The following is a 27,598-nucleotide window of genomic DNA, read 5'->3' as shown; positions in this document are numbered from 1 at the left end:
ATGACCAAGAAGATCTATGGGGAGAGAGAGTCTGATCCCCAGAAAGTCAGAAATCTGAAATGCCATGTCAAAAAGACAGCAGAGGGCACAGCAACTATTCCGCATGATACTGAATGGTAGACACAGGACACTGTACATCTGTCAAACCTGTGGAATGTACAACACAAAGAGTGAACCCTGTTAACTACATGCACCTGCTTATCAAAAAACTGTTCTTTAAAAAAAAAAAGAGTGAACCCTAACACAAACTATGGACCTCAGTTAATAATAATGTATCAGTAATCATTCATCACTTTAGCAAACGCAGCACAGCAATGCAAGGTGTTTAATAAAGGTGACTTGGTGGGGGAGGTATATGGGAATTCTCTATGCTCAGTTTTTCTGTAAACCTAAAACTACTCTAAAGGACAAAGTCTACTAATTACAGAAAAGAAATATGGTGGAAAAGGTACTTAAGACTGACAATGAACCCCCGTCTTCCTCCACAGAACAGATGGCAGCTAGGTACTGACCTTCAGGCAAAAATGGGGACTGCCTCTAAAAGATGAAAATGAATAAATTATCTGGGAAGAACTAGGGCACATTCTGTGGCACTGAGTTCCCCAGACTAATCAAAAAGTCTCTTAGGTTCTGTCACCAGGGACTGCAAGCTTAAAAGCTAGTTCCCGGGCCAGTCACATGCGAATGTGTGTGATCACCTGGAGGCCCACCGACAGTCACACATGAGTTTGTCTGCCGTCGCCTTATTCCGGAATACAAGCAGGCGACCAGGAATGACAAGCCATCTGACAGATGGAGCAGGGAGGTGACCCAGGGCATGTGACTCGATAGGCAGAGGAGAACATTAAAGAAGAAAATACTAATTAGATTTCTTAGGAACGTATATCAAACGTGGAAAAAATGTCTTAAAAAAGAAACACAAAGGAGAGCCCTCAGAAATAAAAAGCTAACTAGCAACACAGAAGAAAACATCCAGTAAGAGAGTCATAAGATAAAGCTGAAGAAAATCCTCAAAAGTAGAGTAGAAAGGGCAGGAGCTGGCGTGAGAGGCAGGTGAAGAGGCGACCCTGCAGGCTGCAAGCGAGCCCAGGCCGGCCAGTAGGGCTGCACGACTCTGATGCCCTTCCACGTGCAGGTTAGAGAACAAGGCGGGTGGGGGTCCAGGTCCCCAAGCCCCTATACTACACTTTCAGCTTTTTATTGAGAATGTAAATTTTAAAAGTAGTCTGATTAACACAGGTTATTTATTCACTGTGTCTACCTACTTGACTTGCAGATTACCAAAGGAAATGGTGAAAATGCTAATACTTGGTTGATTTACACAACAAAAATTTTATTTTAAAAAGTCTAGAATAAAATTCTAAAGACTTACTTATGAAACTAATTATTCTCCAGTTTTAGAACTTATTTACAACATTCTCCTTAATGGACAATAAGGTGAGGAATCACCCCAAGCTGCAAATATTGTGAGAAGAGAAAAGAGAAGCAAGCCCTAATCATGAGCCTTAAGCTTCGGAACTACATGCTGAGGACGTCTATTTTCTATGCTGGTAGAGGCCAGTCCTTGACTTAACATAAGCCAACCGCACTAATAAGCTCAAACACCACTGAGACTTGGTATTCAACGTCCACTGCTGCTAAGATTCCATGTGGTTTTGCCACTTACTAGCAGTTGACAGGGTAGTGTGTAACAGGCCCAGGTCCTCTGAACACAGAATCAAAGCACCTGTGTTCTGAGTCATACCATTCTAGATACATGCACTGGAAAACAGTTTAGTTTCCCAAAAGTCCAGTCTGAGGAAAAATTATCACTGTCACATTAGATGTGGAGAAATACTATTTAAAAAGGATAACTGATTCTTAAGTTATAACATAAAGAATATTCAATAATAATCATCAATAATATAGACTGAAGGAATTATAATTTCTTAACTTCATGATTATAATTTATCATATTTCTACTGGTTCAATGACAGTCCATAAATCAGGATCATCTAATAATATTCTAAAGTTGAAGACTGATTTTCTTTCACTAATTAAATAACAGAAAGTAGCACCTTGCCTCCATATACAAAACATTCATAGCACCTTTATGGTGCTAAATAATATTCTAAAAATAATGTTCAATTTTAAAGGCCTTCACTGATTACAGACGTGGTAAAGAATAACCTTCCATCTACAAACTTACTAAACTTACCGTTAAAATGTGAGCAGTCTCTGTAGAGCTTGCTGAACTCTGTGGCCCACCCATATGCATCTTGCTGATATGAGTGTTTAAGCTACCTAAACTTTTAAATACACAGCTACATTCTGTACAATTATATGTAGGGCCGTTCTTGACCTTAAAGAATAAAGAAGAAAAAAATGACTTTTTACAATTAATTATTGCATAAAAATATTTAAATTATGGCAAGTCATAATTGATCATTCCATTAAAAATAACAGAACTAATCTCTTTAACATTTTTTTATTTTAAATTAGATAGCTCTATAATCAATGACCCAACTCTAATCAATATTGCCAGCAGATTACCTGACATGTCACTGTCTTTTCTATAAAATAGAACTGGTTTAGCAGTTAAAAACAAGAAACAAACAAACATAGCTCTCAGTTATTGTAACTTAGTAAAAATAAAACATCTGAATTTTTCATGTTCTCAGTTTTTTAAACGGTGAAACACAATGTTTAATAATGAAGGCAGACAGATACAACTATCACTCTGACTAAACCTTCCATGGGCTGAAACATGTAAGTTAGAAGGAGGGTCATACAACGTGTACATTTCCCATCACTAACCCCAATATTCCATATCGGCGGCTGCTGATACCGCAAATTTTCCAAGCATTCCAAGAAATGACTACTTTTTAAAACTATGATAAAAGGCAAAAGTGGACTACAGAAAAGGAAAATAAAGGGAACATCCAAGCACCGAGAGAGCCCCTGATTTCATCACTCAAGCCCATGATTCTTATAATCAGGAAGGCTGTCTTGAACACTGATCGGCCCTCTCTGGACGTGGGTAAGACTCCCATTCCATTTCCAGCACCTTGTTAAGAACCAGATGTAAGGCACTGGACTCATCACAGGACGAGCCAAAGTTTGCAAACTACTACAGCCTCCTAACCTTTGAAGGTTGTTTCTGGAGCATTCCAAGCCTGGGGGTTTCAGGGCTGGGTGACAGGCAACCGCACCCTGCCTAAAGGGATTTTCTAAATTCAGGAGCACTAATAAGATCCCACAGGGCTACTCTAAGGGTCCAGTGAGCTTTCTGTGGGTGCTACACAATATGCCATTACTCCTGAGCCTCATCTTTACAGAGAGGCAGCTGAATGAGCTGAGTTATACCCAAAACGATTCCTCTGAGCCAAAGGAAACTGCTCTCCACACAGTCATTGCCTCTCTGATAGTCACATGCCCCTCCTCGTATCTTTGGGTCTTAGATAATACAACTTCATTTTTAAAAGTAACTCACTCATATGGAATTCTGAATCTGTTTATCAATTGTTAGGTAGGTTCTTTTTCATTTCAGTGTAACTTAAGGCATTATTCCAAAGAAAAAATTAAAAGCTACCATTTGCTTTTAAAAATATGTTTTCATTCTGCAAAGTAGTTACGTAAAAATAAACTGAGCCCTGAAGAAAGTACTGGTGTTGATTAAAATGTCTTTGTATTCTACCATTAGACTGTAAATAAGACATCAAGTCATGACAATTAATAAAAGCAAAGGTCAACCTGCTTAAGAGAAACACTCCTGAGGCTTTACGGATCGTGTGATCTGTAGACAACGAAAAAATTGCAACCACCCGTTTTGCTGAAACAGGTGACAGGCAGCACGGAGGCAAACAGACCAGGCTCCGTCTGACAAAAAAGGGGCAGGGGGCCAAACACAGGTTCAGCGATACCAGCAAGAGGAACCATACATTTTTCCTCGATTTCATTTCGTCTTTCAATTTTATACACTTGATAGTGTTTCAAGTTTGAGGGATGAAGTAAATTAACATTCAGATTGATGGATCATAACTAGCAAAGGTACTATGATTATTTTCAAACACTCACCAAAGTTTACTGCCTGTAGAAGATACGAGCTCATGTTTTATATTTCTTCCTTATACACTGAGCCAAATTCCTCTCACACACACACACACAAACACATTGAAGAGGGTCTGCTCTAAACAATCTCTTAATCTGCATTTACGAAGTAAAAAGGAATTTCTCAGTTTCACTCATTAACTCAAGCACCACATGCTGCACCCCGTGAATGCCGCACACACGCGGGGTAGGGGGGTTTACCTCCGAGTGAACCCTCTGCACATGTGACTGGAGGTTCCCTTTCTGAGAAAAGGCAGCAGGACAGAAGGCACAGGCGTGGGGCTTTTCACCCGTGTGCTTAACCATGTGCGTCTGCAAGGCCCCCTTCTGGTTAAAAGCTTTTCCACATTCACTGCATTTAAATGGCCTTTCACCTGGAGGGAGAACAAGGGTCAAAATGTAATTCCACACTGTGTAAGCGTCACCTGGATTAAAGGGAATACCTGTTACGCAGATTCAACACCCAAACCTATCCCCCCAGCCAAAACATCTCCCAGTAACTACAGGCTCGTATGTCCTACCGCCTATTCAAAATCTTAAAAGTTAACACCAAATTATACAGCAACCTATGGAAAAGCCAAGACTATAATCCAGATCCAGCTGGCTCTAGGCACATTTCCTTTCTTTAACCTATATCACAGATCACCCAAAAGTAGATGTATTTCATACCTGTATGTATCCTAATATGCCGAGTTAACTGACTCGGCTTTTGAAACGTCTTTCCACAGTGTGGGCATGAGTATGTGAATCCACTCCTGTCGATGTTCCGATTGTATGACCTTGTACTTGACACCCTAGAGTGACATGGGGGGAATACTCATTAGGTCATCTCCCTTGTACTAGAATTTCAAAATTAGAATCCTACCAGGGAGTTTGGCTGGCTGGTCATCAGATGGACATGCCCTAATAAGAACTCAATCACAGAAAGAGTGTGTTTGTGTGCATGCACACACATGCAGGTCCGACACACATTTTGTGTATTCAATATCAGAAAACTTATTTTCTGCATACCTAATAAAAACCGAAATTTAGGTTTTTGGGGAGTGGGAATTGGACTGTGCCTCTGACAAACCTTTACCTGTGGTGGTTAAACGTGGAGACCGCAGGTGTTAACTTCTGCATCGACATGGTAACTGCCACCTCCTTGCCTTCACTACCATCCAACTGCTGACAGTCTCCGAAGCCCTACCTCCCACCACCCGACGCTCCTCCGAGCACCAGCCTAGAACCTAACCCTCCGCCGGGCCTCCCCTTGAGGATAGCTGACTGGCAGCTCAGACCTAGCAGGTCCCAGACACAGCTCTGCACTTAGCCCCACACTGCCCTTTCCAGGACGGGAAACGGCAACTCCCGGCTGTGCAAATTTAAACCTTAGGAGTCACACCGGACTCTCCCTCTGCCGACTTCAAGCCCATCTCCAAAAGCCGCTGGTTCACCCATGAACACCTCCAGATGCTCGCATCTCTCACTCCCCGGCCACCACTGCGCTGGTCGCCAGTTTCCTGCTTCAGCCCCACCCACGCAGCAGCCACAGCCACACCCAAGGACAGGCAAGCCATCCCCGTGTAACACCCTCCAGGCCTTCCCACTGCCTTTGGATCAAATCATCATCCCCAGGAAGCCAAAGGCCCTACACCCCTGCCCTCTGCAGACTCAGCCCCGGCCCAGGCCTCTCTGCAGTGAGTTCCCAGCGTCCAGGCCCCCTTTCCATTTTCAAATGCAGAAGGCTCACTGCAGCTAAGACTGTGTCAGCTTCTTTGCCTGGAATTCCCTTCCCTAAGTCTGCAGGGCCCCTTGAGGCATCTCCTTTGAAATGCGCCTCCTCGGAAAGGCCTGCGTAAAACAGCCACCTCACCAATCTGCCCCGTCCTCCCGGCACAGCCCAAGAGCAACCCATTGTATCTCAGCAGGAGCTCTGGGGGCCGCCGTCCCCTGCTGGTCCGCTCAGCTGGTCACTGCCCTCGATCCCGGAAGACCCAGAAGTCAGTGCAGTCAACTGTGTGCTGACCACATAGATATTATCAACCATGTCTCCAAAACCCTCAGACACAGCAAGACTACCTATTGCCTATGTTTAAACTTCATCAGATAAAAATCTAGGGGACAGAGTGCACGCATTACATCTTGGGGTTTAAAGATCACTGGCGCGTTAGGTGGGTACCACACGAGTCAGCAGTGGCACAGCGGAGGAAGAGGGAAACAGAAGAGAAAGCTGACCACATGGAGATGTTCAGTCCACACAGGAGTCTGAAATGCAGAGACTAAGGATAAATCATACCCCGACGTCTGGGCACTTCATAAACTTGCTAATCGGTGTGGGATGCGCCGTCGTGGAGGCTGTGGTGTGGGTGGCTGCTAAAGGTGTAGCTGTTCCCTAAGGCTGCGGCTTGGAGTGGGGACAAGCTCAACTGATCATGTGGCAGGTGAAGAGGCCGCTGGGGTGGGCTTTGACCACCTGTCGGAGAAACGGGCTCAGTGGGCGCGACAGCTGGTCACCGCCATCAGCTGGCCTGAGCACCAAGGGCCGGGAAGAGGTTCGCCTTTGGTCTTATTCAGGAAAGGAAGCGTCAGTGACGATATCAGGAACAGTCAGATACGAAACTTGGAAGACACGCTAAGTTTTACTAGGTTGTGTACATGTATTTGATCACAGGCACAGTTGCCAATATCACAAACTCTGAAACCAGACTATTATGGTCTAAATCCCAGTGCCTGGAACTTACAGGCTGTAAAACCTTGAGAAAGTGACTTGGTCTCTCTGATCTAGGCTTTCTTATCCGTAAAATGGGTTCAAAAAGTATCCTGGCCTGATGGGCTGTCTGTAATGACCAAATGAAGATTTACATCTAAATATTTATATATATACTAATTATTTTTTCAGTACAGTGCTGGGTACCTATTAAGTTCTAAACAGTCAGTATAAATACATGAATTCATGAAACAGTCAGTATAAATACACGAATTCATAAATACACTGACTTGGACCCGTGAATCCATGTTACACACTCTGTAACCTGTCTATAAAAATGTATCGCCAGTACCATGTGCCGCAGGTTTTAACACTATAATACTAACTAAAAGTTTCTACGCAGCCAGGCTGACTCCTGTCTTAATTTTCAAGCTTATCTTTCATGAACTACATCCTATAAAAGACATCCTCCCATCACACCAAATTAGCTGCTGTGTTCCTATTTCTAAAGCAGCCAATATTTTTAACCAATTACAGCAAAGTATGTCAATTTTTATTTTATATACATATATATAGTATCTGTATATGTATTACTATTACATCATATACCTACATATCATAGTACATATCATATATAAAACGCACTGCACCGACCGCTCTTTAACGGCGCCCAAGGGAGGCTCGCACCTAGTCTTGCAATGAGTCTTCACGTGCTCCTTCAGCTGCGACGGTGTCTCGAACTCGCCGCCGCAGGCCCTGCAGGCCCGGGCCCGCCGCCCCGCCAGCTCCTGCCGGTGCTCCTCCATGTGCACAGCCAGCTGGCTCTGCAGCGTGAACTCATCCCCACACTCAGAGCAGATGAGGTTCTGCCAGAGAAAGAGGGCGAGCAGAGCAAACATTTCAGAGCAAGGACATCTTAGAAACCTAGGAGTGTAAAGGGCTGATACACAAATTATACTTTCTTCTGGAACAAACACTTTTTTCCTTCTTATATCACACTCGAGGTGTGAATGGCGTTCACAGGGTGCAGAAGTAGCTCTTGAGTCACTGAGTCAACCTGAGAACGTATTTTCTACATTGTAATTGCAGGTGGCGAGTCTGTTCCTTGCCTACAGGACTTTGCTTCTGTTGACCTCAAATGGTGCTCAATGCCCGGGGTAACCCTACAGCCCACCCCATATAACGCACCCCTTCTCCCGGCCCCTGCGGCCCCAGGTCCCTGTCAAGAGGCCCTGTGAGCTTGGACGGCCGCCTCCTGCGGGCGAGTGTGCTCGTGAGCTTGTGCCCATGTGCCATTTCCCCGAACACCCTGTAACACCCCTTGACGCAGGAAAAGATGCAAACTTCAATGATTACGTGAATTTTAAGAAAATATTCCCAAGTAATTTTTTAAAATACAGTCTTTTTCTGGTTTACTTTTCTGGTTTTGAGGTTTATTTTGACAGAGTAGTGACCATGACAGATTTTAGACTATTAATCCCAATAGAGTAGTAAGGAAAGATTAGCTTACAGTGTTCTAGAAGTAAAACCCTGGAAATAGAACACCTTACATTAAGAAGCTAATTGTAGTTTGCAAGTACATATGAGAAAATATGTTTAGAGTTATTTTTAAATCGATTTTACTGAAGTATACTTTACATGCACCCATTTAAGTGTAACGTTTTACCTCTCCAGTCCATCACGTGATGATTTCAGTGTGACCCCAGAAGGCAACCTCAGTCCTTCTTCCAAGGTCTCAGGGGCATTGTGCTGCTATGCTGCAGACCCAGCTCACTGCTAAGCATTCTGCCTGCCTTTATCTTGTCGTGTCTAATCCCCAGCCTCCCATGAATCCTCACTTTTCCTCAACTCGAAGCTCTGCATGTTCTACCAGCCACGCTGCGTTTGCTCAGCCTCGGAAGGAAGGCAGGCGCTCCCGCAGGTTCTCTGACAAAACAGTAAATGGTGAAATACTTTAAAAAGCAGTACTTTCCCCAGCTGCCACTCATTGAGTTCTGCTGTACATCCAGACCACGTCATGTCAGAGTTTCTCGGAGACAGCATGTGATTGGAGACAAGCATCGTCCTCAGTCTTCCAGTGATGGTGCTTAGACCACAATGTAAAGCCATTTAAAGGCCAAGTTTGCCCTCTTACTCTTGGCTGGGTGCTTCTGCCTTTTGTTCCTCTGTGTCTCTTTCCTTGCCTTCCTTGACTGCTTTTAGAATTTTTGAGAATTCATTTCGATTCATTTATGGTCTTTTTCAGTACAGCCCTTTGTAGGTTCTCTAGGTTCTCGTAATCGGCATGACCTACTGGCATCACCATCTCACCTCTTTCAGGGAAGTGCAGAAACCTCATTTCCATTCGGGCCCCTTTAACCCTCTCCCGCTTTTAAATAGAATTGTCCTAGGTATTCCCCCTATGTACACTGAGCGTAGTTTATGGTAATTTTTGCTTCAATCAAGTATGAAGTAAGAATTCGTGAGGAAGAACATGTATTATATTCACCCCAGTTTTTATTTATACTCACTCCAGAGGTTTGTATTAGGGTTCCCCAGAGAAACAGAACCGACAGGATGTGTACATACAGAGAAAGAGATTTATTGCAAGGAACGAGCTCATGGGGCTGGAGGCCAGCAGGCCCCCCACCTGCAGGGTGGGCTGGCAGTCTGGAGGCCCCAGAGGGCCGTGGTACGGAGGAAGTCCAAAGGCGTCTGCTGGAGAATTCTCTCTTGCTGGAGGGCCAGGCATTTTGTTCTACTCAGGCCCCCAACCGAATGGGTGAGGTCCACTCACATTACAGAGGAAAATCTGTTTACTTAAAAGTCACTGATCGAAAAGTTAATCTCACCCAAAACACCCAAGCTGCCCACAGAATTAAATTCCCTCTGCTCTTGGCATTCTGACTTCCCAAGCCTCCTCCTGACATCACTTCCTTTCTGTCTGGGTAACTTCCTTTAGCCATTTCTTAAACGGTAGGTCGGCTAGCAACGAATTCTGTTAATTTTCATTCACCTGAAAATGTCTTTATTTCCCCTTTATTCCTGAAGGACATCTTCACCATATATAAAATTCACAATGGACAGTTCTTTTTTTCAATCCCTGGAGAGCATCCCACTTCCTTCAGGCTTCGGATGAGCCGACTGCCATGTGAACTCGTGTGCCCCTACAGGCAGCGGGTCATTTCTCTCTAGCCTCTTCTGAGGTATTTTCTTGTCTTCAGTTTTCAAATGTTTGATTATGATGTATCTTGGTGTAGATCTATCTGTGAGTCCATTCAGCTTCTCAAATATGTGAACTTATGCCTTATAACAAATCTGGGTTAATTTCCTTCAAGTATATTTTCGACCTCACACTCTTCTCTATCCTTCTACAATTTCCATGATACAAATGTTGGCTCTTTTATCATTGTCCCAAGTTCCCTGAGAATCAGTTAGTTTTTTCACTCTATTTTCCTCAGTTATTTGGTGTAAGTAATTTCTATTGATCTGTCTTCAAGTTCAGATTCCTCTGTGTTTCCCATTCCACTGCTGAGTGCTCCAGTTGACTTCATTTCAATCACTGGATTTTCCAGTTTTGTAATTTCCCTTTAGTTCTTCTATCTTTTATTTTTTTCATTTGTTTCAAGACAATTCATTACACATTTTTTATGGTGTCTGCTTTAAAATGCTTGCTAAGCAATTCCAACATGGGGGTCATCTCAGTGTTGGTATTTGTTGTCTTTTCCCCTTGGAGCTGGGGCGGTCCTGGTTCCTGGTCTAAAGGGTGATTTTCAGTTGTGTCTTGGACATGTGCGGTACCACACTGAGATTCTAGATCTTAGGTCATCTTACAGCAGGCAGTCAGCACTTAGCCTGTTCAGATGTGGCCCAGCAGCAGGGGGGAGGTGAAGGCTCACGTCACAAGGCCCCACTGGCGCCACCAGTGATCCCAGGGGAGGAAAGCTTGGTGCAGACCAGTCCATCCTGCATCACCTGACTGGGTCTCAGGCTCAGCTCCCCCAAGCCTCTGACACTGCCTGCTTCTGATGAATGGTCAGCTTCCAGCCGGGCTCTGCTAATACCGTCAGCCGGGGGAACCCAGCTCCTCCTCCTTCTGCCAGGAGACGGATGAGAGACTAGCCCCCTGCTCAGTCCCAGAGAGCCGGGCAGCGGGCCATCAGCTTCCGAGGCACAGGAGCGGGAGGGGCTATAAGTCACTCTCCACTTGGCTTCCCTGAGCAGTTTTCCAGTTGGTGACTGACTGGAGTGGAGTGGGCATCGTCAAAAAGATTTTGCTATTAGACCACTCTTTTCCTGGTTTTGGCTAAGGGGAACCAGCTTTTCTTGGAGAGATTTTCATCCATGCCTGTTGGCAGAAGGCTTCTCCAGCACCCTGGCCTGGTCAACTCACTGCCACGTTGCTCCTCAAGTCCTGAAGCCTCACAGACGCCTGCCCTCTTCTTTCCACCTTCTGGAGTCTTTCTACATCTATTGGCTGTGTCGTCACTAAGTAGGGTCAGTTGTAAAAGGGCCAACCTGGGATAAAAGAGCTGTTCCATCTTAGCTGGATTCTTAAACATGGCTAAAAGCCAGGAGTTAATCCTGTAGCTATTACTCATACACCACACTCAAGTCAATTAACTGAGGTGTAAAAACATATCAAATAGACAAAGGTAGCCAAAAATCTATTATTTTAACATACACAAAGAATGGTCATTGTGCTCAGAGATACCTATTTTTCTTTTCCATATTATAGTAATAGTTTCTTGGCTGAGCATATGGCTATCCAATCAAAACCCCATTTCCCAGGCTTCCTAAGCACTAAGCAGCCTGTGTGGTGACCATTCTGCTCAGTGGTGTGTCGCACAACTGACAGGAGCTTGCGGACCAGGCCTCAGAGGGGCAGAAGGGTTCCTCTTCCTCCCCTTTTCACTGTGAATCATGCGACAGAAGTAACATTTAAAGCCCTAGACTGCTGGGTGAGAGAACAAAACAGTGAACCTCTACCCTGATACAGTCATTAAAAAAAAAGAGCACCCTATATTTTACATGATGCTGAACACTTCTCACATTTGAAATAAACTCAGCCAAGCCCTTTTTTTCTTCTGTTCATGTAAAACCCCTAGTCTTAAATTCCTGTTCCACATGTTTTTGACAGGACCTTCGTGCACTGACTTAGGAAGGTCAGGTCACTGAGCATCACGGCCCCGCTTCCGGATGCTGGAGGCGGAGCCCAGGAAGGTGAGGACCTCGCAGCGCCCGGCAGCAGCCTCAGCCCACAGCCCTGCAAAGCCTCTCTCCTGACTACCCCAGCCTTTTCTTCTCCTGGGACTATTTACTGACCTGAGGGAGAACCTGTTATATTCAAAAAGAGGAAACAGAGGATGGGTAGTAGTCACAGAAACATAGAGGCGAGTGATTGTAGGAAACACAGAGTCCTCAAAGGAAGTGAGAAACTATGGAATATGTACATTCTTTCAACCACAACAGTCAAAGACAAAGGCAACTGGAGTTTTACCAAAGAAAGAAAGGGCTCCGATGAGCTGAGCTGCCTGCAGTGTCAGGCCTCCCGCCTTACGAGACAATGGCATGACATTGCTGAGCAGCGTAAAAAACCCAACACAGCACATGAGGTGAACAGGGGACAGGAATCAGAGGGGAAGGAGGGGAAGGCCATTCTGGGGAACAATCTGGAAAAGAACTTGGACAAAGTGTGTGGGAGAGAAAATAGAATGAAGGGAAGATTTTGAAAATAATGTATAAAAACCCAAGAACTTCTGGAAATGATGAATTACTGTTATTTCTCTTTGTAGTAATGGAGGAAGTCAGAGCAAATTTTAAAAGGTTTCTCTAAAGAATGGAAGGCAGTAAATCTCACTGCCCTGGTGACTGTGGGTGGGTGGACATTGGAGGGGCTGGAGAGAGGCCGGCAGCCTCGTCCTAGGACACCGGCCCGCCTGTAGAATTGCTTCCCCATCTTCACCCGTCCCTGTGATGGTAACAGGATTCACACACACACATACACACACATACACACACACACACACACACACACACACACACACACACACACACACACACACACACACACACACACACACACACACACACCAGGTTTCACTTCTTTGCTTATCCAGCCTACACCACGTTATTTTATTTCAACTCTCTTGCCAACATCCCCAGTGTCTGGACTCCTTTGTTATTCCATAAACCACGCTTCATAAACCCTAGTCTTGATGCCTACAGCTATCTCCTCTCCTACCCAGCCTGAGGGGCACTGTAAGTAACCTGTACACTCCCGTTCCCACCCAACAAACACAGATCAGCTCCCAGCAATGGATTGTAATCCATGGAATACAATCCACACATCTGTCCCAAGCCAGATTCTGCTCCACTTCCCAAAATAGGCTTTCCATACCTATCTCCAAACACCTCATTTTTCTGTGAAGACAGAGCAATGTCTCCATTTCACAGAAAAAAATGAGGCTGTCAAGCCACAGTCCCAACCAGGAGCGAGGTGCCAGTGCACCATGACAAAGTCCAAGGGAGGCTGGCACTCTCAAAGGAAATGCGATGCCCGACTGTCCCATGCCATGCTAACAATCAGCTGGACGTGGCTCAGGTTCATGCCACGTCTCTGAGCTGGGTTTCAGTAGCTGCTGTGGAGACAGTAGCAGGAGACAGAATCCATGCAGAAGAGGAAATGCCAGGGTCTAAAAAGCTGTGCGGCACCCAATTTACAGATGGTTAGTTCTTCACATGACTACTAAGCTATTAAGACAAATACTTATTAGACTGTTTGGATGTAACTACTTACTGAAAAGAACTCATACGTTTTGGCTTCAGTTTTACTTGCAGAGAGACATGAGGCTAAGGAGGCTATGACTGCAGGACACTGAGAACCTGCCCTGATGGAGCAGGAACTGCCCAATCTCGCTGCTAATCTGCATTCCCGCTCTGTGGGAGCCCACCTCATGCTCATCCCCCAGGGCCCAGAGGAGCGGAGCCTCTGCCATCCGAAACTTACGCCCCCCCCCATGTCAGTCACCCCAGATGGGGCCCTGTGACGGCAGATCATCATAAAGTGCTCGATTCTTGAGTGACGATTGCTCTACGAGGAGGAATTAAAGTGTCTTGTTTTTAGGGAAATAATACTGACATATTTAGAGGTGAAATAGTGACATGATGTCAGCAACTTAGTTCAAAATTGTTCAAAAGGGGAAGAGTGGAGAGCTGGCAAATTTTAACAATTAGTGAATCAGGTAAACTTCACTGCAGTTGAGTATCCATTGTACCATTCTTTCAAGAGTGAAATTTTTCAAGGGATAGGCTCTTGCTATAAATTGTGATGAATAATACTGATCAAAAGATACTTTCATTTTAAACCCCCATGTGCTTGTTGAAAACAAAACAAAAAACCTTGTCACCCAATCATTATTTATAGAATGAAGTTGTATACCTGAAACCCCAAAACCAATCTGATAGGATGGCAGGCTGCAAGACTAACATTCAAAACTGCACTGCTTTCCCACAGACAAATCACAAACAGTACATTACTGAAAGACCCCTCAAATGATACTGAGTAAAATCTTAAAACATGTAAGAATAAATTTAAGTAATGTACTGAACCCATATGAACAAAACACTGCTGAGCGATGTTTTGACAACAAAGATTCAGTATTGGAAACATGTTCAATTCTACCCTGTAATAATCTAAAAACTTAATGCAATCAAAATAAAACTATCAACTGATTTTTAACAAGGCAAAATTCTAAAGTTCACATCAATAAACCAGAAAAGGAAAATAAGAAACACACAAACATTTGTTTATCACTACAAAGAGAAACACAGCAAAGAGAAATGAGAGAAACCACAGGTGGGCCAGGGAGCAGCTGAGGGGCAGGGCGGGACCAGCATGAGACTGGCTGGGCTCAGAGCACAACTTCTGTGTCGTTCCGGCTTCTACTAGTAAGCTGGCATCCAAATATCAGAAGAGATCCCTAGCCCTCAATTCCTGCTGCCTTGGGCTCTCTTGGTGGTCACACTGACCTAACCCCAACTGAGGGCAGTTAGTCGAGGACTGCGGAGCTTAAGGATGGGAAAGGGGTGGGCCTAAACTAGAAAGCCCGCTGGTTGAACGACCCTGTACTTACTCCGAATCCAAGATGCTTCTTAGCAGGCTTACTTTCAGCGGTGTGGACCAAGCGACTGGACCACCGCTTCCGTGTGACACACGATGACACGATGAGTGCGTGCATATGCTCCCGCCCTGAAGAGCCAGGCTCCTCGCTGTGGAAGAAGGGACATCGGGGGCAGGGGGGCACGCAGGAGCCCTGTAACAGGGACTGGCATTGGAGATACCAGTATGAATTCACAATTTCTAAGCTATGTGTGTGGACCAGCACTGGAGGACACGGTAGGATTTTACAAAATAATAATTTTAGACTTGGCAAGTATTTCAAAGTAAGTTATTTCACAAGAATGAGAACATATTGCTTGTTGTAGCTTTGTATGGACGAACTGCTGAAAACAACCTGTATGTCTAACAACAGTGATTATAATACCATGTGGCTGTTAAAAAGGAGGCAGGTCTGTGAGGAACAGGTGGGAAACAATACCTAAGGTAAGTTAACCCAAAAAAAAAGGCCCAAAGCAGTGTGGGCCAGGTCACTGGGGGCATAGAGATGTCCCATAAGGACACACCGGGACTGCTGACAGAGGCCACTTCCAGGGGAGCTGCGGCCAGGGGCAGCAGGGACTCGGCTTCTCTCCACATCCTTCTCTGCTGTGTGGTTGCTCACTATGCACATGCGGAACTTAGTTCAAAATTTTAATATACTATTATTTAACACAAACATCTCTGCTTTTAAAAAATTAAACAATGGTCATTGCTGAAGTGCTGCAGCTGAGTGAGACAGGCATGCCTACAGTCTGCAGAAGGCATAGGGCAGCACACATTTTCTGGAACACAATGTGGCATTCTATAAAGAACTTGGAAAGCCTCATTAATGCAGTAAAGCCAACTGTAGGGACCTATCTGTGGATAAAATGAGAGTTCCTGTGGCCGGGATTCTCCCCTGGCCCTGGTTGACTAGCTCACTGCACACCTGTGGGCAATACATGGCTGTTGACTCTATGTACAAAGCTCCGCCCAGTGCTCTGGGTGCAACACGGTGGCAGGGCTGCAAGGCTGCAGGAGAGCAGAGCAGAGGCTGGCGTGGTGGCAGCACCGAGGACAGACGCCCAGAAGACAGCTGTGTGGGACGACTGAGCAAAGAAGCCCAGAGGACAGCTGTGTGGACAGAGGGGCCCAGAGGCAGAGACTGGCTTGCTGCATGCAGACTCGCTCTGAGTTAACAGGATTCTACTGACTAACCTGCCACCTGGAAATAAAGTTGGGTATAACCCTTTCACCCCAAAGAGCGTTCTGCTGTCAATTTTCTTTGGTCACATTGAACCCATAGTGAATTTGCCCAAGGCTGAAACCCATTGGCAAGACACTATCCTAACGAAATAATTAAAGATACATATGAAGATGCATTATTTATAACACTGAAAAAGTATAAACAACTTAAATGTTAAATAAAAAGAGAATAATTAAACATCATTATGCTATGTCCAGACACTAAAGACTTTAATAAACTAATTTAAAATACCGACAGAGAGAAAATACTCATTATACAGTGAGCAAGAAGGGAGAAAGATATATTCACAAAATATTAAGGTAAAAGGGCAGGTCACAAATAGTAGCACAACTATTTTTGTATTAAAAAACTATTCTTAAGTAAATCAACTATTATGGAAAGCCTGTATAGTAAATACAAGTCTGCAAGACTGTTCATACATTCTCTCCAACTGGTGTGCTTACTGGTTCTCTTAACACTGTTACTTTAGTTCATCTTTAGTTTCTAGCTTTTTCCATGTATTACTTACATAATAAGATTTAAAAATATAAAAGTAAATTATTTTATATCAAAAATTAAAGGCATATATAAAAAGAGGACACAAACCTATGTTGAAAGTATGAATTCAATTTTTAGCATGCACATTTTATACATGCAATGTAAATACTGTATTTGTTTTTCTGTCTCAGGAGGAAAATACACCAAATAGTTGTCTGTAATTATCCCTGGATGGTAGAATTAGAGATGATTTTTATTGTCTCCCTTTTACTTTTTGCATTTCCCTAATATTCTACAATAATAAGGGGGGAGTAATATTTTTAAAGCAACAGCCACTTATACTTCAAATCCGGCCCACCCACCCCAGCAACAGGGTGTCTCTTTTCTGACATCAGCAGTACAGCCCCGTCGCCTTAAAGCCGTCCCAAGGCTGGCCTGGGACCTTCGGGGTTGTTCACTTTGAAGTGTAAACTGCTTTGGGTCATCATGAATTTCTTCTCTTTGGCCAAATTCCCACATGTTGGGGGATGAACCAAGTAAGGAAATTCTACCATTTTCAGAGGCAGAAATCTTCCTTTTGGCTATTGTAGAATCCTACGAAAGTTAATTTGTTAAAAAAAAAAAAAAGTGAGGGTGAGGGAGAGACCTCTGCCAGCCCATGTGGACAGCATTTTGATCCTCCAGATATACTAGACATTAATATGTCTCTGCCCTAAGGTACTGATACAGCCAGAAAACAAACTGTTTTATCAATGAACCGGAGATTGGCCAAGGCAAATCTAATGATAATTAATTCCTTGAAATCTATACAAAAGGCTTTTTAAACTAGTTTAAAATCCTCCTAAGGATTAGATGCACTTTAAAAATCAGTCAATAAAGTAAAGGCCCAAATAATTACCTCTTCCTTCTCGTGCAGCATGATGTGCGCTTTGAGGCTCGCCACTCTGGAGAATTTCTTGTTACACACAGGACAGGTGGGGTCCTCCCCATTGTGGGTGCACTTATGAAGGGTCAGGTTGAATTCAACATTAAATGTTTGGGGGCACTGGTCACATCGATGTGGCTATTTGGAGAGAAAAGTCAATAAGCCACTGAAATACAATTTGTCCACAGTAAGTCATTCAGATATTAACAAGCACCACAACCTGCAGACGTTTTCCTAAGGAACCCCTGAAGCCTCTTTCTGACCTAAAGTCAGTAAATCTAACAGACAGAGTAGAGCTCCTTACAGAACTTCTCAAGGGCTCTAAGGACAACACAGCTGCGTAGAAGAAATGCTGCCCACAAGGGTCTGTGAACACAGACATGAGAAGCCTCAACTCTGTCGGGCCTTTTCCCTTCTTTCCTGACCAACTCCACGGCTGGAAACAAAGTAAGAAATCATAGAAAGTGTTCATTAGGTTTTACCAGCCTAAGATTTCCCCAAATGGAAGGCATGCTCCCAATTACTAATCAAAAGAGAAAGCCATCCCTAGTATTTCTGTCTGAAGGATCAAGACCCTAAGGAGTCAGGACCTCAGGCCATCAACTTGCAAGGAAAATGCCTGCAGGTACACAGCGGTCAGTGCGGATCATGAGAGTCACAGTGCTGTCACCCGTGCAGGAGGTCAGGCCAGGGCCGGACACATCCCGCTCTCGGGGGGGGGGATCCCTGGCCCTCTTCTGCTCTCCAGCAGCCTCTAGCTTGCATGCATCCTCCTGACCTGGGAGCAAGTCGGCAGGCACTTGTGTGACTGAAACTGTAAATGGCGCTTTCTATCAGGCAGGTCTTTCATTAACATGCTGAAATTCTCGACATCCCACAAGGAGCACTGAAAAAAAGGGCCCAAGTCGCCTTAAGATAGTGCTGCTCCCTGCTGAAATTCCACCTAAAATATCTCGAGTACCATTTTAAAATCAAGACCACGTAAGGGTAACATTTCCTGCTAGAGAAACACAAATCCACATCAAGGTATGTGCATTCAGTATGTATGAAACCAAAACTACAGAAGAAGTCGTATTTGAAGATTATTTCTTTGTCCACCCAAATAGCCTCAATACATAGATTCACTGGACAAGCTCTCAGTTTTTCTCATTATCTAATAATGCCAGGACTATAACTAGAACCAAAAACAAAATATCAAAATATTTATTTATATCATATAAAATGCCCACAATTCAGGAATCTAAATTATGAGAAAAATTTTCATTTTGCATGTTGACTGGTACAGTATATCCAAGTTTCAGCGTTTACATTCCTGACATCCCTTTAGAAAATCCTACCTTGTCATTTCGCTCGTGGTCCTTCATGTGGCGTTGAAACTGGGACTCTTTTGGAAAAGACAGCAGACAGATTTCACACTTATGGAAGCTTGGAACTTGATAGGCATAATTAGTGTTCTCCGCATTCAATGTTAAAATTCCATCTATAAAATTGTGTAAGCACAGAGGACAAATACCATTCGTTACCCTCACAGCATAAACAAAACCAGATTATGTCAGATTTATGAGAGATTTTAAATGAAATTAATGATATCTTAAATTTTTTAACTGACATGTTTTTCAGTTAGGAATGAGGAGTGTGGAGATGACTGGGGCACAGGACAAAAGAATTCTACATACACATTCACAGGGTTTTCAGAAACCCAACACTAAACTCCTGGAGCATGATACCACACAGACACACAAAAGCCATGTTTCTAACTGTTGCCTACTTGCTTAATTTTATTTCACAGTCTCTACAAATGGTGGAGGCAGTTCACCTCTAAATCACTGAGAACTCGTCAAAAATCAATGCTGTTTCTTAAATCACTCAGTAAGCAAATCTCTGTCAGAAATACACAAGCTAATTCACGAATTCAATCTACCTGAAAACCACTAGAGCAAGACCGAGTCAGAGAGACGCGCTTGTGTCTGAAGAGGCGAGCAGCCGGCGCCCTCTGCACCGGCCACCGCATTCACAGGGTGCTCCTCAACCCACTTAGGTTAACAGCTACAGCACAAAATAGTTTTCAGATAAGAACAAATATGTGATGACCATAAAAATTTGTCAAGACTGTCATAAATGAAGATATCCTATACCTCTACAATTCTTTAAAATAAGTAAGTACACTACAAGTCTTATAATTTGGGCACAAATACATAATACATACTGACTATATAATGACTAGAAATAGGTCACATATGACTCTTTGTATCAAATTTGACCCCAAAATATTAGAATTTAGAAGTCTGGAAGTAGGGTAGGGGTTAATTTTAAGTCTTCTCTTTCTTAAACGCCCATGTGGTAATAAACACAGGCTCTCCAAATTTGCTATAGACCCTTAAATCCCTCTTGAGAAAACAGCCTACAATTCCAACCCTGGCCAACAGTAGAATCTCGCTGACCTCCCGGCCTACAGTAGAATCTGTGCTAAAGCAAGAGTCATGAAACCCCAAGGACCGCAGGCGGGGCGGAGACAGGCGGAGGAAACTGGCAGAGCCCCGAGTAAAGCAAATGCCAGTTTCAAGAAATACAAATGTAATTCGAAAGTCTCTAAATCTATTCACAAACAAAAGGAGTCTACTTAAGGAAAAGATACAAATAATTTTTATTATTTATTCTTAATATTATTTACATTTTACTTAAAGGCCGTACACTCAAAATTTCTACTAAACTGGTAACAAAATGCTTTCTGACTCCCCAGGCCTAAATAAACTGACTGTTGGGGCCACATCAATTGATATATTAATTTCCGCTGGTAAAGTTTGTACTATGAGAAGAAAGAGTTTAAAGGTTAGAAAGGTACAAGTATCTGTTGAAAATTTGGTAGCAAGTGTTTTAACCTAGAGGCTGAATACCATGATGAAAGAGCTCCTCAACCTAATTACTAAAATGCAAAATTAAAAGGCTATTTTGGGATATAGAATTAAACAATTTTCATAGCCTCTATTTTGAAACTATTTAATATGTTCCCCCAAGGTGAGAAGGGATTTAATTGTAATTGCAATTGATAGATGAAACCCTGAGACAAGAAACCACACATGTAAAACTGAAAAAGGATGTCATTTTTGCTTCTGAATTAACACTTTTCCAGAAAAGATTTTTATCTTGAGAAGCAAGACTGCCCTCTCTAACAAAGCACAAACCAATATAAAACTTTTTCAGTAAGTCCCTTACCCCAGGGATAATAAAATATTAATTTGGTTCAAAGACAAACTTTAAACAATAAGTCAAATTAAAGTATAACTGGAGGGAACAAAAAAGAAAACATGTTTTAGTTTCCACATTGAGCATTATGCTAAATTCCACAGCATCTCTAGACTTCCACTTAGCATTAGGGGAACGAACATGCTTTGTAAATGTGGCCACATCCCTTCACACTGAGAGGTCTGAAGCTTTTCTCCCACTACCAGGTGGGCCTCTGTCATCCACACTTGGCTTCCTTTCTGCCCAGTGTTGGTCCTTCCTGGGAAGGGTGCTGGTCCTCAAAATCACCCCTTTTGTCCATCACCTCTTCAAGTTCACTCAAATTTCTGGTCCCCAGAGTAGTAGTTGTTCAGAAAGAGGTCTATGAAATTAATGGATCCTTAGGATGGGCTTCAGAAGGTCCCTGAACCCTGAAAAAACTATACACAAATACTGTACATCCACATATATGTCTACTGTTTTTTGGGGGGTGGGTGTACCTGCAACCACAAGGACCATCAGATTTTTTAATGGGCTAGGGATCCAGGTAGAGGTATAATCAAATGAACGGCAGCCCCTTACTGGTCAGCTCCCCTGAGGACAGGCAGCAAAGGAGCTTCACAGGGGGTTCTCGGCAGTCCCTACGCCTAGGGTCTCCCAGTCGGAACAGGTACTCTCTGCAGTTCCTCCCTCTACACACACAAAAAGCACAAAGCTACCTGCATTTAGTTGTGCTCAAATCTGAGTTCATCTACAACAGTGTTTTTCAACTGTACGCTTCTGCCCCCAGGGGACAGGGCACGGATCACTGTAAGATTTTTGCTGGTGCCGAAGACTCAGGATGCAGGGTGCCAGGTGGTGAGCCCCATGACTTCACACAAACACGGCCGCTATTCTCTGCAACCGCTCACCCTTCCTGCTCAAAGAGCTCAAGTTCACTGTGACAATTAAACAAAAACTGATTGAATGAAAAATCAGAAACTGGGCTTTGTTTTCCTTGAGAAAAATTTGAAGTCTCGTTTCAAAATCAAAATAGAGATTTTCAGTAGTTTATAATAGTTGTCCATCTACCACCCCCAAAATAAGAAAGCCTCTCTCAAAGTTGTGTCTGCTCCTTGATGCCCCAGGGACAAGAGCCTGCCGATAATCTGGGCACACATCCTTCTCTTTACTGCACATCCTTGCCACTTGCTACCCGGCCCACCGCTCCACAGCTACACGGTTCCAGCACTACAGGCAGGCCTGATCTGTGATGACCTGGGACGGTATGAACCCATCTTATGGATGCTCTTCTGCCCAGACCAGGCCCAGCAAACAAGGCTGGCCAGCTGAATCAACACGGCAAAGGCCTGTCCTTATCCCCAGTCTAAATAGCCGAGGCTTATCTCCTGTACAAAATGTCTGTCTGCAGTACATTCAAAATTGCAGTAAAACCTACCACACTTACAGCATTCGTGGACTTAACTCAAATTTGCATTCCCTGATGACTCTTCAGTACTGTGCACTTAAGAGCTCAGCTATCCATAGAGCCTGAGGCATTTTGAATATTAAAATGAGACATACACCAGTTTCAGTTTCTAAAGTAACTTAGCTTACCCCCAAACTTTTATCTGCTTTTATGTTCTGAATAAAAATCTTACCAAAATACAGTTTATCTCCCTCCCTATCTTCTGTTCTCCACAGACACCCCCTCCCCCATTACCCCCTCCTTTCCTCCCAGCACCTTAGGTTTTGCTCCTGCTTTTTCACTCTGACATATAATGCACCCTGAAGTCCCCAGAGACGTCTTCAAGAAGTCTGACAGCATCACCCCTACTTTAAGCTGCACCACTTTGACCAACCTCTGCCAGTCTATCTCCTTTTTTTTTAATTACCTTCCACTTTCTTTTCTCCCTTTTTTCCATCACTCCTCCTACATCTGCCAGCATTCAGGCATCAGCAGAGCTCAGGTAAAACTCTGAAGTGTTTGGGCCCATAGACCCTTTCTGCCCTACCGCTGGGTCTCCAAAGCCTCGCCCAAGGCCTGGCACAAAACGTGTGCCTAACAAATCGCTGCCAAGTATTTGGAGATAAGATAAAAGTTAATGGCTTTTATGGTCTCTTCCTAGTTGTCTGAAGCTCCCAAAACCAGTGTATCTAATTTATACTTGTAGCCACATTGACTCAAGCCCTTCACCTCAAAATCACCTGTTAGAGTCACTGTTTCCAGCTTGTCCGGTGCCTGCCAACCATTCTTACTTTGCACACACCTTGGCCACTGGTTGTTCCTAGGAGCTCACTGAAATGCAGCTACATTATTTTCTTGGGAGACTCTCTCTCACAAAACCCAATCCTCTAACCTAGAAGCCATACGGTACCAGCCACAGCCTCCTGTTTCCCTCCAGGACGGAGAAAACATCCGTCAACTCAAACAGTGCCAGCACGGACAGGCGGGTAGCATCGGGGAGGCTGCTGCACTGACAAATTTTACCTGTTACCTGCTCAAATGTATCTACTGTTAAGCAGGTACTCACTTGGAAATGAAATGTACTCACATGGGAAATAATCCTCAAAATGTAATCAATGAGAAAAGCCATATAGTCTAGATATCATTTCTTTAAAAAAGAACTGAGGAGCAGAGGCAGAGACAGGATGGTGGCGTGAGGAGAGCAGCGGAAATCTCCTCCCAAAACCACATATATCTATGAAAATATAACAAAGACAACCCTTCCTAAAATAGAGACCAGAGGACACAGGACAACATCCAGACCACATCCACACCTGTGAGAACCCAGCGCCTCGGGAAGGGGGTGAGATATAAGCCCCGGCCCAGCGGGACACGAGCGCCCCTCCCCTCAGCTGAGGAGGGGGGAGTCAGCAGGGAGGGGGAGGGAGCCCAGGACTGCTGAGCACCCAGCCCCAGGATTCCGGACCAGAGCACAGACACAGTGCATGCGTGGGGTCCTGGATACTAGGGAAACAGGGCGGCATGACCGGTAAGCGGGTGCCTGAGACCGGCGCCTGAGGACAAAGAAAATCGCACGTTTTACCCTTTTTTTTTTCTAAATTATTTAATTTTTTTTTTCTTTCGTTGCTGCTGTTGTTTTGGTTTGGAGAGTACTTTTTGGAAGTCTTAAAGGGGCAGGACAGGACACGTAGCCCAGAGGCAGGGAATCTGGGGATCTTTGGGCACTCTAACCCCCTGGGCAACAGGGAGCACAGAGGCCCCTAACGGAGATAAATAGCCTCCCGGCCACTCCCCCTCCAACGGGGCTCCACCACTTTGGAGCAGCCCCAGTCAGGCCACGCTCACAGCAACAGCGGAGATAAACTCCATAGCAAACAGGCAGGTAGCAGAAGCCCTGTCTGTGCACAGCTGCCCAGCACAAGCCACTAGAGGTCGCTATTCTCCCAGGAGAGGAAGGCCACAAACCAACAAGAAGGGAAGCTCTCCCAGCTGTCACTCGTACCAGCTCTGCACACTATCTCTATCACCATGAAGACAAAACTACAGGCTGACAAAGATCACAGAGACAACACCTGAGAGGGAGACAGACCTAACCAGTCCTCCTGAAAAAGAATTCAAAATAAAAATCATGAACATGCTGACAGAGATGCAGAGAAAAATGCAAGAGCAATGGGATGAGATGCAGAGAAAAATGCAAGAGCAATGGGATGAAGTCCGGAGGGAGATCACAGATGTCAGGAAGGAGATCATAGAAGTGAAACAAACCCTGGAAGGATTTATAAGCAGAATGGATAAGATGCAAGAGGCCATTGAAGGAACAGAAACCAGGGAACAGGAACGTATGGAAGCTGACAGAGAGAGAGATAAAAGGATCTCCAGGAATGAAACAATACTAAGAGAACTGTGTGACCAATCCAAAAGGAATAATATCCATATTATGGGGGTACCAGAAGAAGAAGAGAGTCTCTGAAGAAATAATTGCTGAAAACTTCCCGAAACTGGGGGAGGAAATAATCGAACAGACCACGGAAATACACAGAACCCACAACAGAAAGGATACAAGGAGGACAACACCAAGACACATAATAATTAAAATGGCAAGGATCAAGGACAAGGAAAGAGTTTTAAAGGCAGCTAGAGAGAAAAAGGTCACCTATAAAGGAAAACCCATCAGGGTAACATCAGACTTCTCGACAGAAACCCTACAGGCCAGAAGAGAATGGCATGATATACTTAATGCAATGAAACAGAAGGATCTTGAACCAAGGATACTGTATCCAGCACGACTATCATTTAAATATAATGGCGGGATTAAACAATTCCCAGACAAGCGAAAGCTGAGGGAATTTGCTTCCCACAAACCACCTCTACAGGGCATCTTACAGGGCCTGCTCTAGATGGGAGCACTCCTAAAAAGAGCACAGAACAAAACACACAACATATGAAGAATGGAGGAGGAGGAATAAGAAGGGAGAGAAGAAAAGAATCTCCAGACAGTGTATATAACAGCTCAATAAGCGAGCTAAGTCAGGCAGTAAGATACTAAAGAAGCTAACCTTGAACCTTTGGTAACCACGAATCTAAAGCCTGCAATGGCAATAAGTACATATCTCTCAATAGTCACCCTAAATGTAAATGGATTTAATGCACCAATCAAAAGACACAGAGTAATAGAATGGATAAAAAAGCAAGACCCATCTATATGCTGCTTACAAGAAACTCACCTCAAACCCAAAGACATGCACAGACTAAAAGTCAAGGGATGGAAAAACATATTTCAGGCAAACAACAGTGAGAAGAAAGCAGGGGTTGCAGTACTAATATCAGACAAAATAGACTTCAAAACAAAGAAAGTAACAAGAGATAAAGAAGGACACTAGATAATGATAAAGGGCTCAGTCCAACAAGAGGATATAACCATTCTAAATATATATGCACCCAACACAGGAGCACCAGCATATGTGAAGCAAATACTAACAGAACTAAAGAGGGAAATAGACTGCAATGCATTCATTTTAGGAGACTTCAACACACCACTCACCCCAAAGGATAGATCCACTGGGTAGAAAATAAGTAAGGACACAGAGGCACTGAACAACACACTAGAACAGATGGACCTAATAGACATCTACAGAACTCTACACCCAAAAGCAACAGGATATACATTCTTCTTAAGTGCACATGGAACATTCTCCAGAATAGACCACATACTAGATCACAAAAGGAGCCTCAGTAAATTTCAAAATATTCAAATTCTACCAACCAATTTTTCAGACCACAAAGGTATAAAACTAGAAATAAATTCTACAAAGAAAACAAAAAGGCTCACAAACACATGGAGGCTTAACAACATGCTACTAAATAATCAATGGATCAATGAACAAATCAAAATAGAGATCAAGGAATATATAGAAACAAATGACAACAACAACACAAAGCCCAAACTTCTGTGGGATGCAGCGAAAGCAGTCCTAAGAGGAAAGTATATAGCGATCCAGGCACACATGAAGAAGGAAGAATAATCCCAAATGAATACTCTAACATCACAATTATCGAAAGTGGGAAAAGAAGAACAAATGAGGCCTAAAGTCAGCAGAAGGAGGGAAATAATAAAGATCAGAGAAGAAATAAACAAAATTGAGAAGAATAAAACAATAGCAAAAATCAACGAAACCAAGAGCTGGTTCTTTGAGAAAATTAACAAAATAGATAAGCCTCTAGCCAAACTTATTAAGAGAAAAAGAGAATCAACACAAATCAACATAATCAGAAATGAGAATGGAAAAATCACGACAGACTCCACAAAAATACAAAGAATTATTAAAGACTACTATGAAAACCTATATGCCAACAAGCTGGAAAACCTAGAAGAAATGGACAACTTCCTAGAAAAATACAACCTCCCAAGACTGACCAAGGAAGAAACACAAAAGTTAAACAAACCAATTACGAGCAAAGAAATTGAAGCGGTAATCAAAAAACTACCCAAGAACAAAACCCTGGGGCCAGAAGGATTTACCTCGGAATTTTATCAGACACACAGAGAAGATATAATACCCATTCTCCTTAAAGTGTTCCAAAAAATAGATGAGTAGGGAATACTCCCAAACTCATTCTATGAAGCCAACATCACCCTAATACCAAAACCAGGCAAAGACCCCACCAAAAAAGAAAATTACAGACTAATATCCCTGATGAATGTAGATGCAAAAATACCCAATAAAATATTAGCAAACAGAATTCAACAGTATATCAAAAGGATCATACACCATGACCAAGTGGGGTTCATCCCAGGGATGCAAGGATGGTACAACATTCGAAAATCCATCAACATCATCCACCACATCAACAAAAAGAAAGACAAAAACCACATGATCATCTCCATAGATGCTGAAAAAGCATTTGACAAAATTCAACATCCATTCATGATAAAAACTTTCAGCAACATGGGAATAGAGGGCAAGTACCTCAACATAATAAAGGCCATATATGATAAACCCACAGCCAACATCATACTGAACAGCGAGAAGCTAAAAGCATTTCCTCTGAGAACGGGAACTAGACAGGGATGCCCACTCTCCCCACTGTTATTTAACATTGTACTGGAGGTCCTAGCCACAGCAATCAGACAAAACAAAGAAATACAAGGAATCCAGATTGGTAAAGAAGAAGTAAAACTGTCACTATTTGCAGATGACATGATATTGTACATAAAAAACCCTAAAGACTCCACTCCAAAACTACTAGAACTGATATCGGAATACAGCAAAGTTGCAGGATACAAAATTAACACACAGAAATCTGTTGCTTTCCTATACACTAACAATGAACCAATAGAAAGAGAAATCAGGAAAACAATTCCA

General features: G+C 43.5%; 1 protein-coding gene across 11 annotated transcripts in view; it reads right to left on the bottom strand.

The window, feature by feature from the left end:
* The window catches only part of ZNF236 (zinc finger protein 236), a 117,469-nt gene that overhangs the window by 70,249 nt on the left and 19,622 nt on the right, over positions 1-27,598 (bottom strand). For all 11 annotated transcript variants that reach the window (XR_012121284.1, XM_073213246.1, XM_037007399.2 and 8 more), the window contains exons 2-7: positions 18,904-19,046; positions 17,540-17,704; positions 7,466-7,644; positions 4,759-4,883; positions 4,291-4,463; positions 2,198-2,341 (exon numbers count right to left, since the gene is read on the bottom strand). Coding sequence is in view for 10 of the 11 variants with exons in the window: in XM_037007399.2 (XP_036863294.2) it covers positions 2,198-2,341; positions 4,291-4,463; positions 4,759-4,883; positions 7,466-7,644; positions 17,540-17,704; positions 18,904-19,046 (929 nt within the window). In the remaining variant the exon portion in view is untranslated. The remainder of the gene's footprint in view (positions 1-2,197; positions 2,342-4,290; positions 4,464-4,758; positions 4,884-7,465; positions 7,645-17,539; positions 17,705-18,903; positions 19,047-27,598) is intronic.

The sequence above is a fragment of the Manis javanica genome, chromosome 9, assembly GCF_040802235.1.
Source record: "Manis javanica isolate MJ-LG chromosome 9, MJ_LKY, whole genome shotgun sequence".
NCBI lineage: Eukaryota > Metazoa > Chordata > Mammalia > Pholidota > Manidae > Manis > Manis javanica.
Note: the sequence above shows the minus strand (reverse complement) of the source record. Positions and strands in the feature narration are given on the sequence as shown.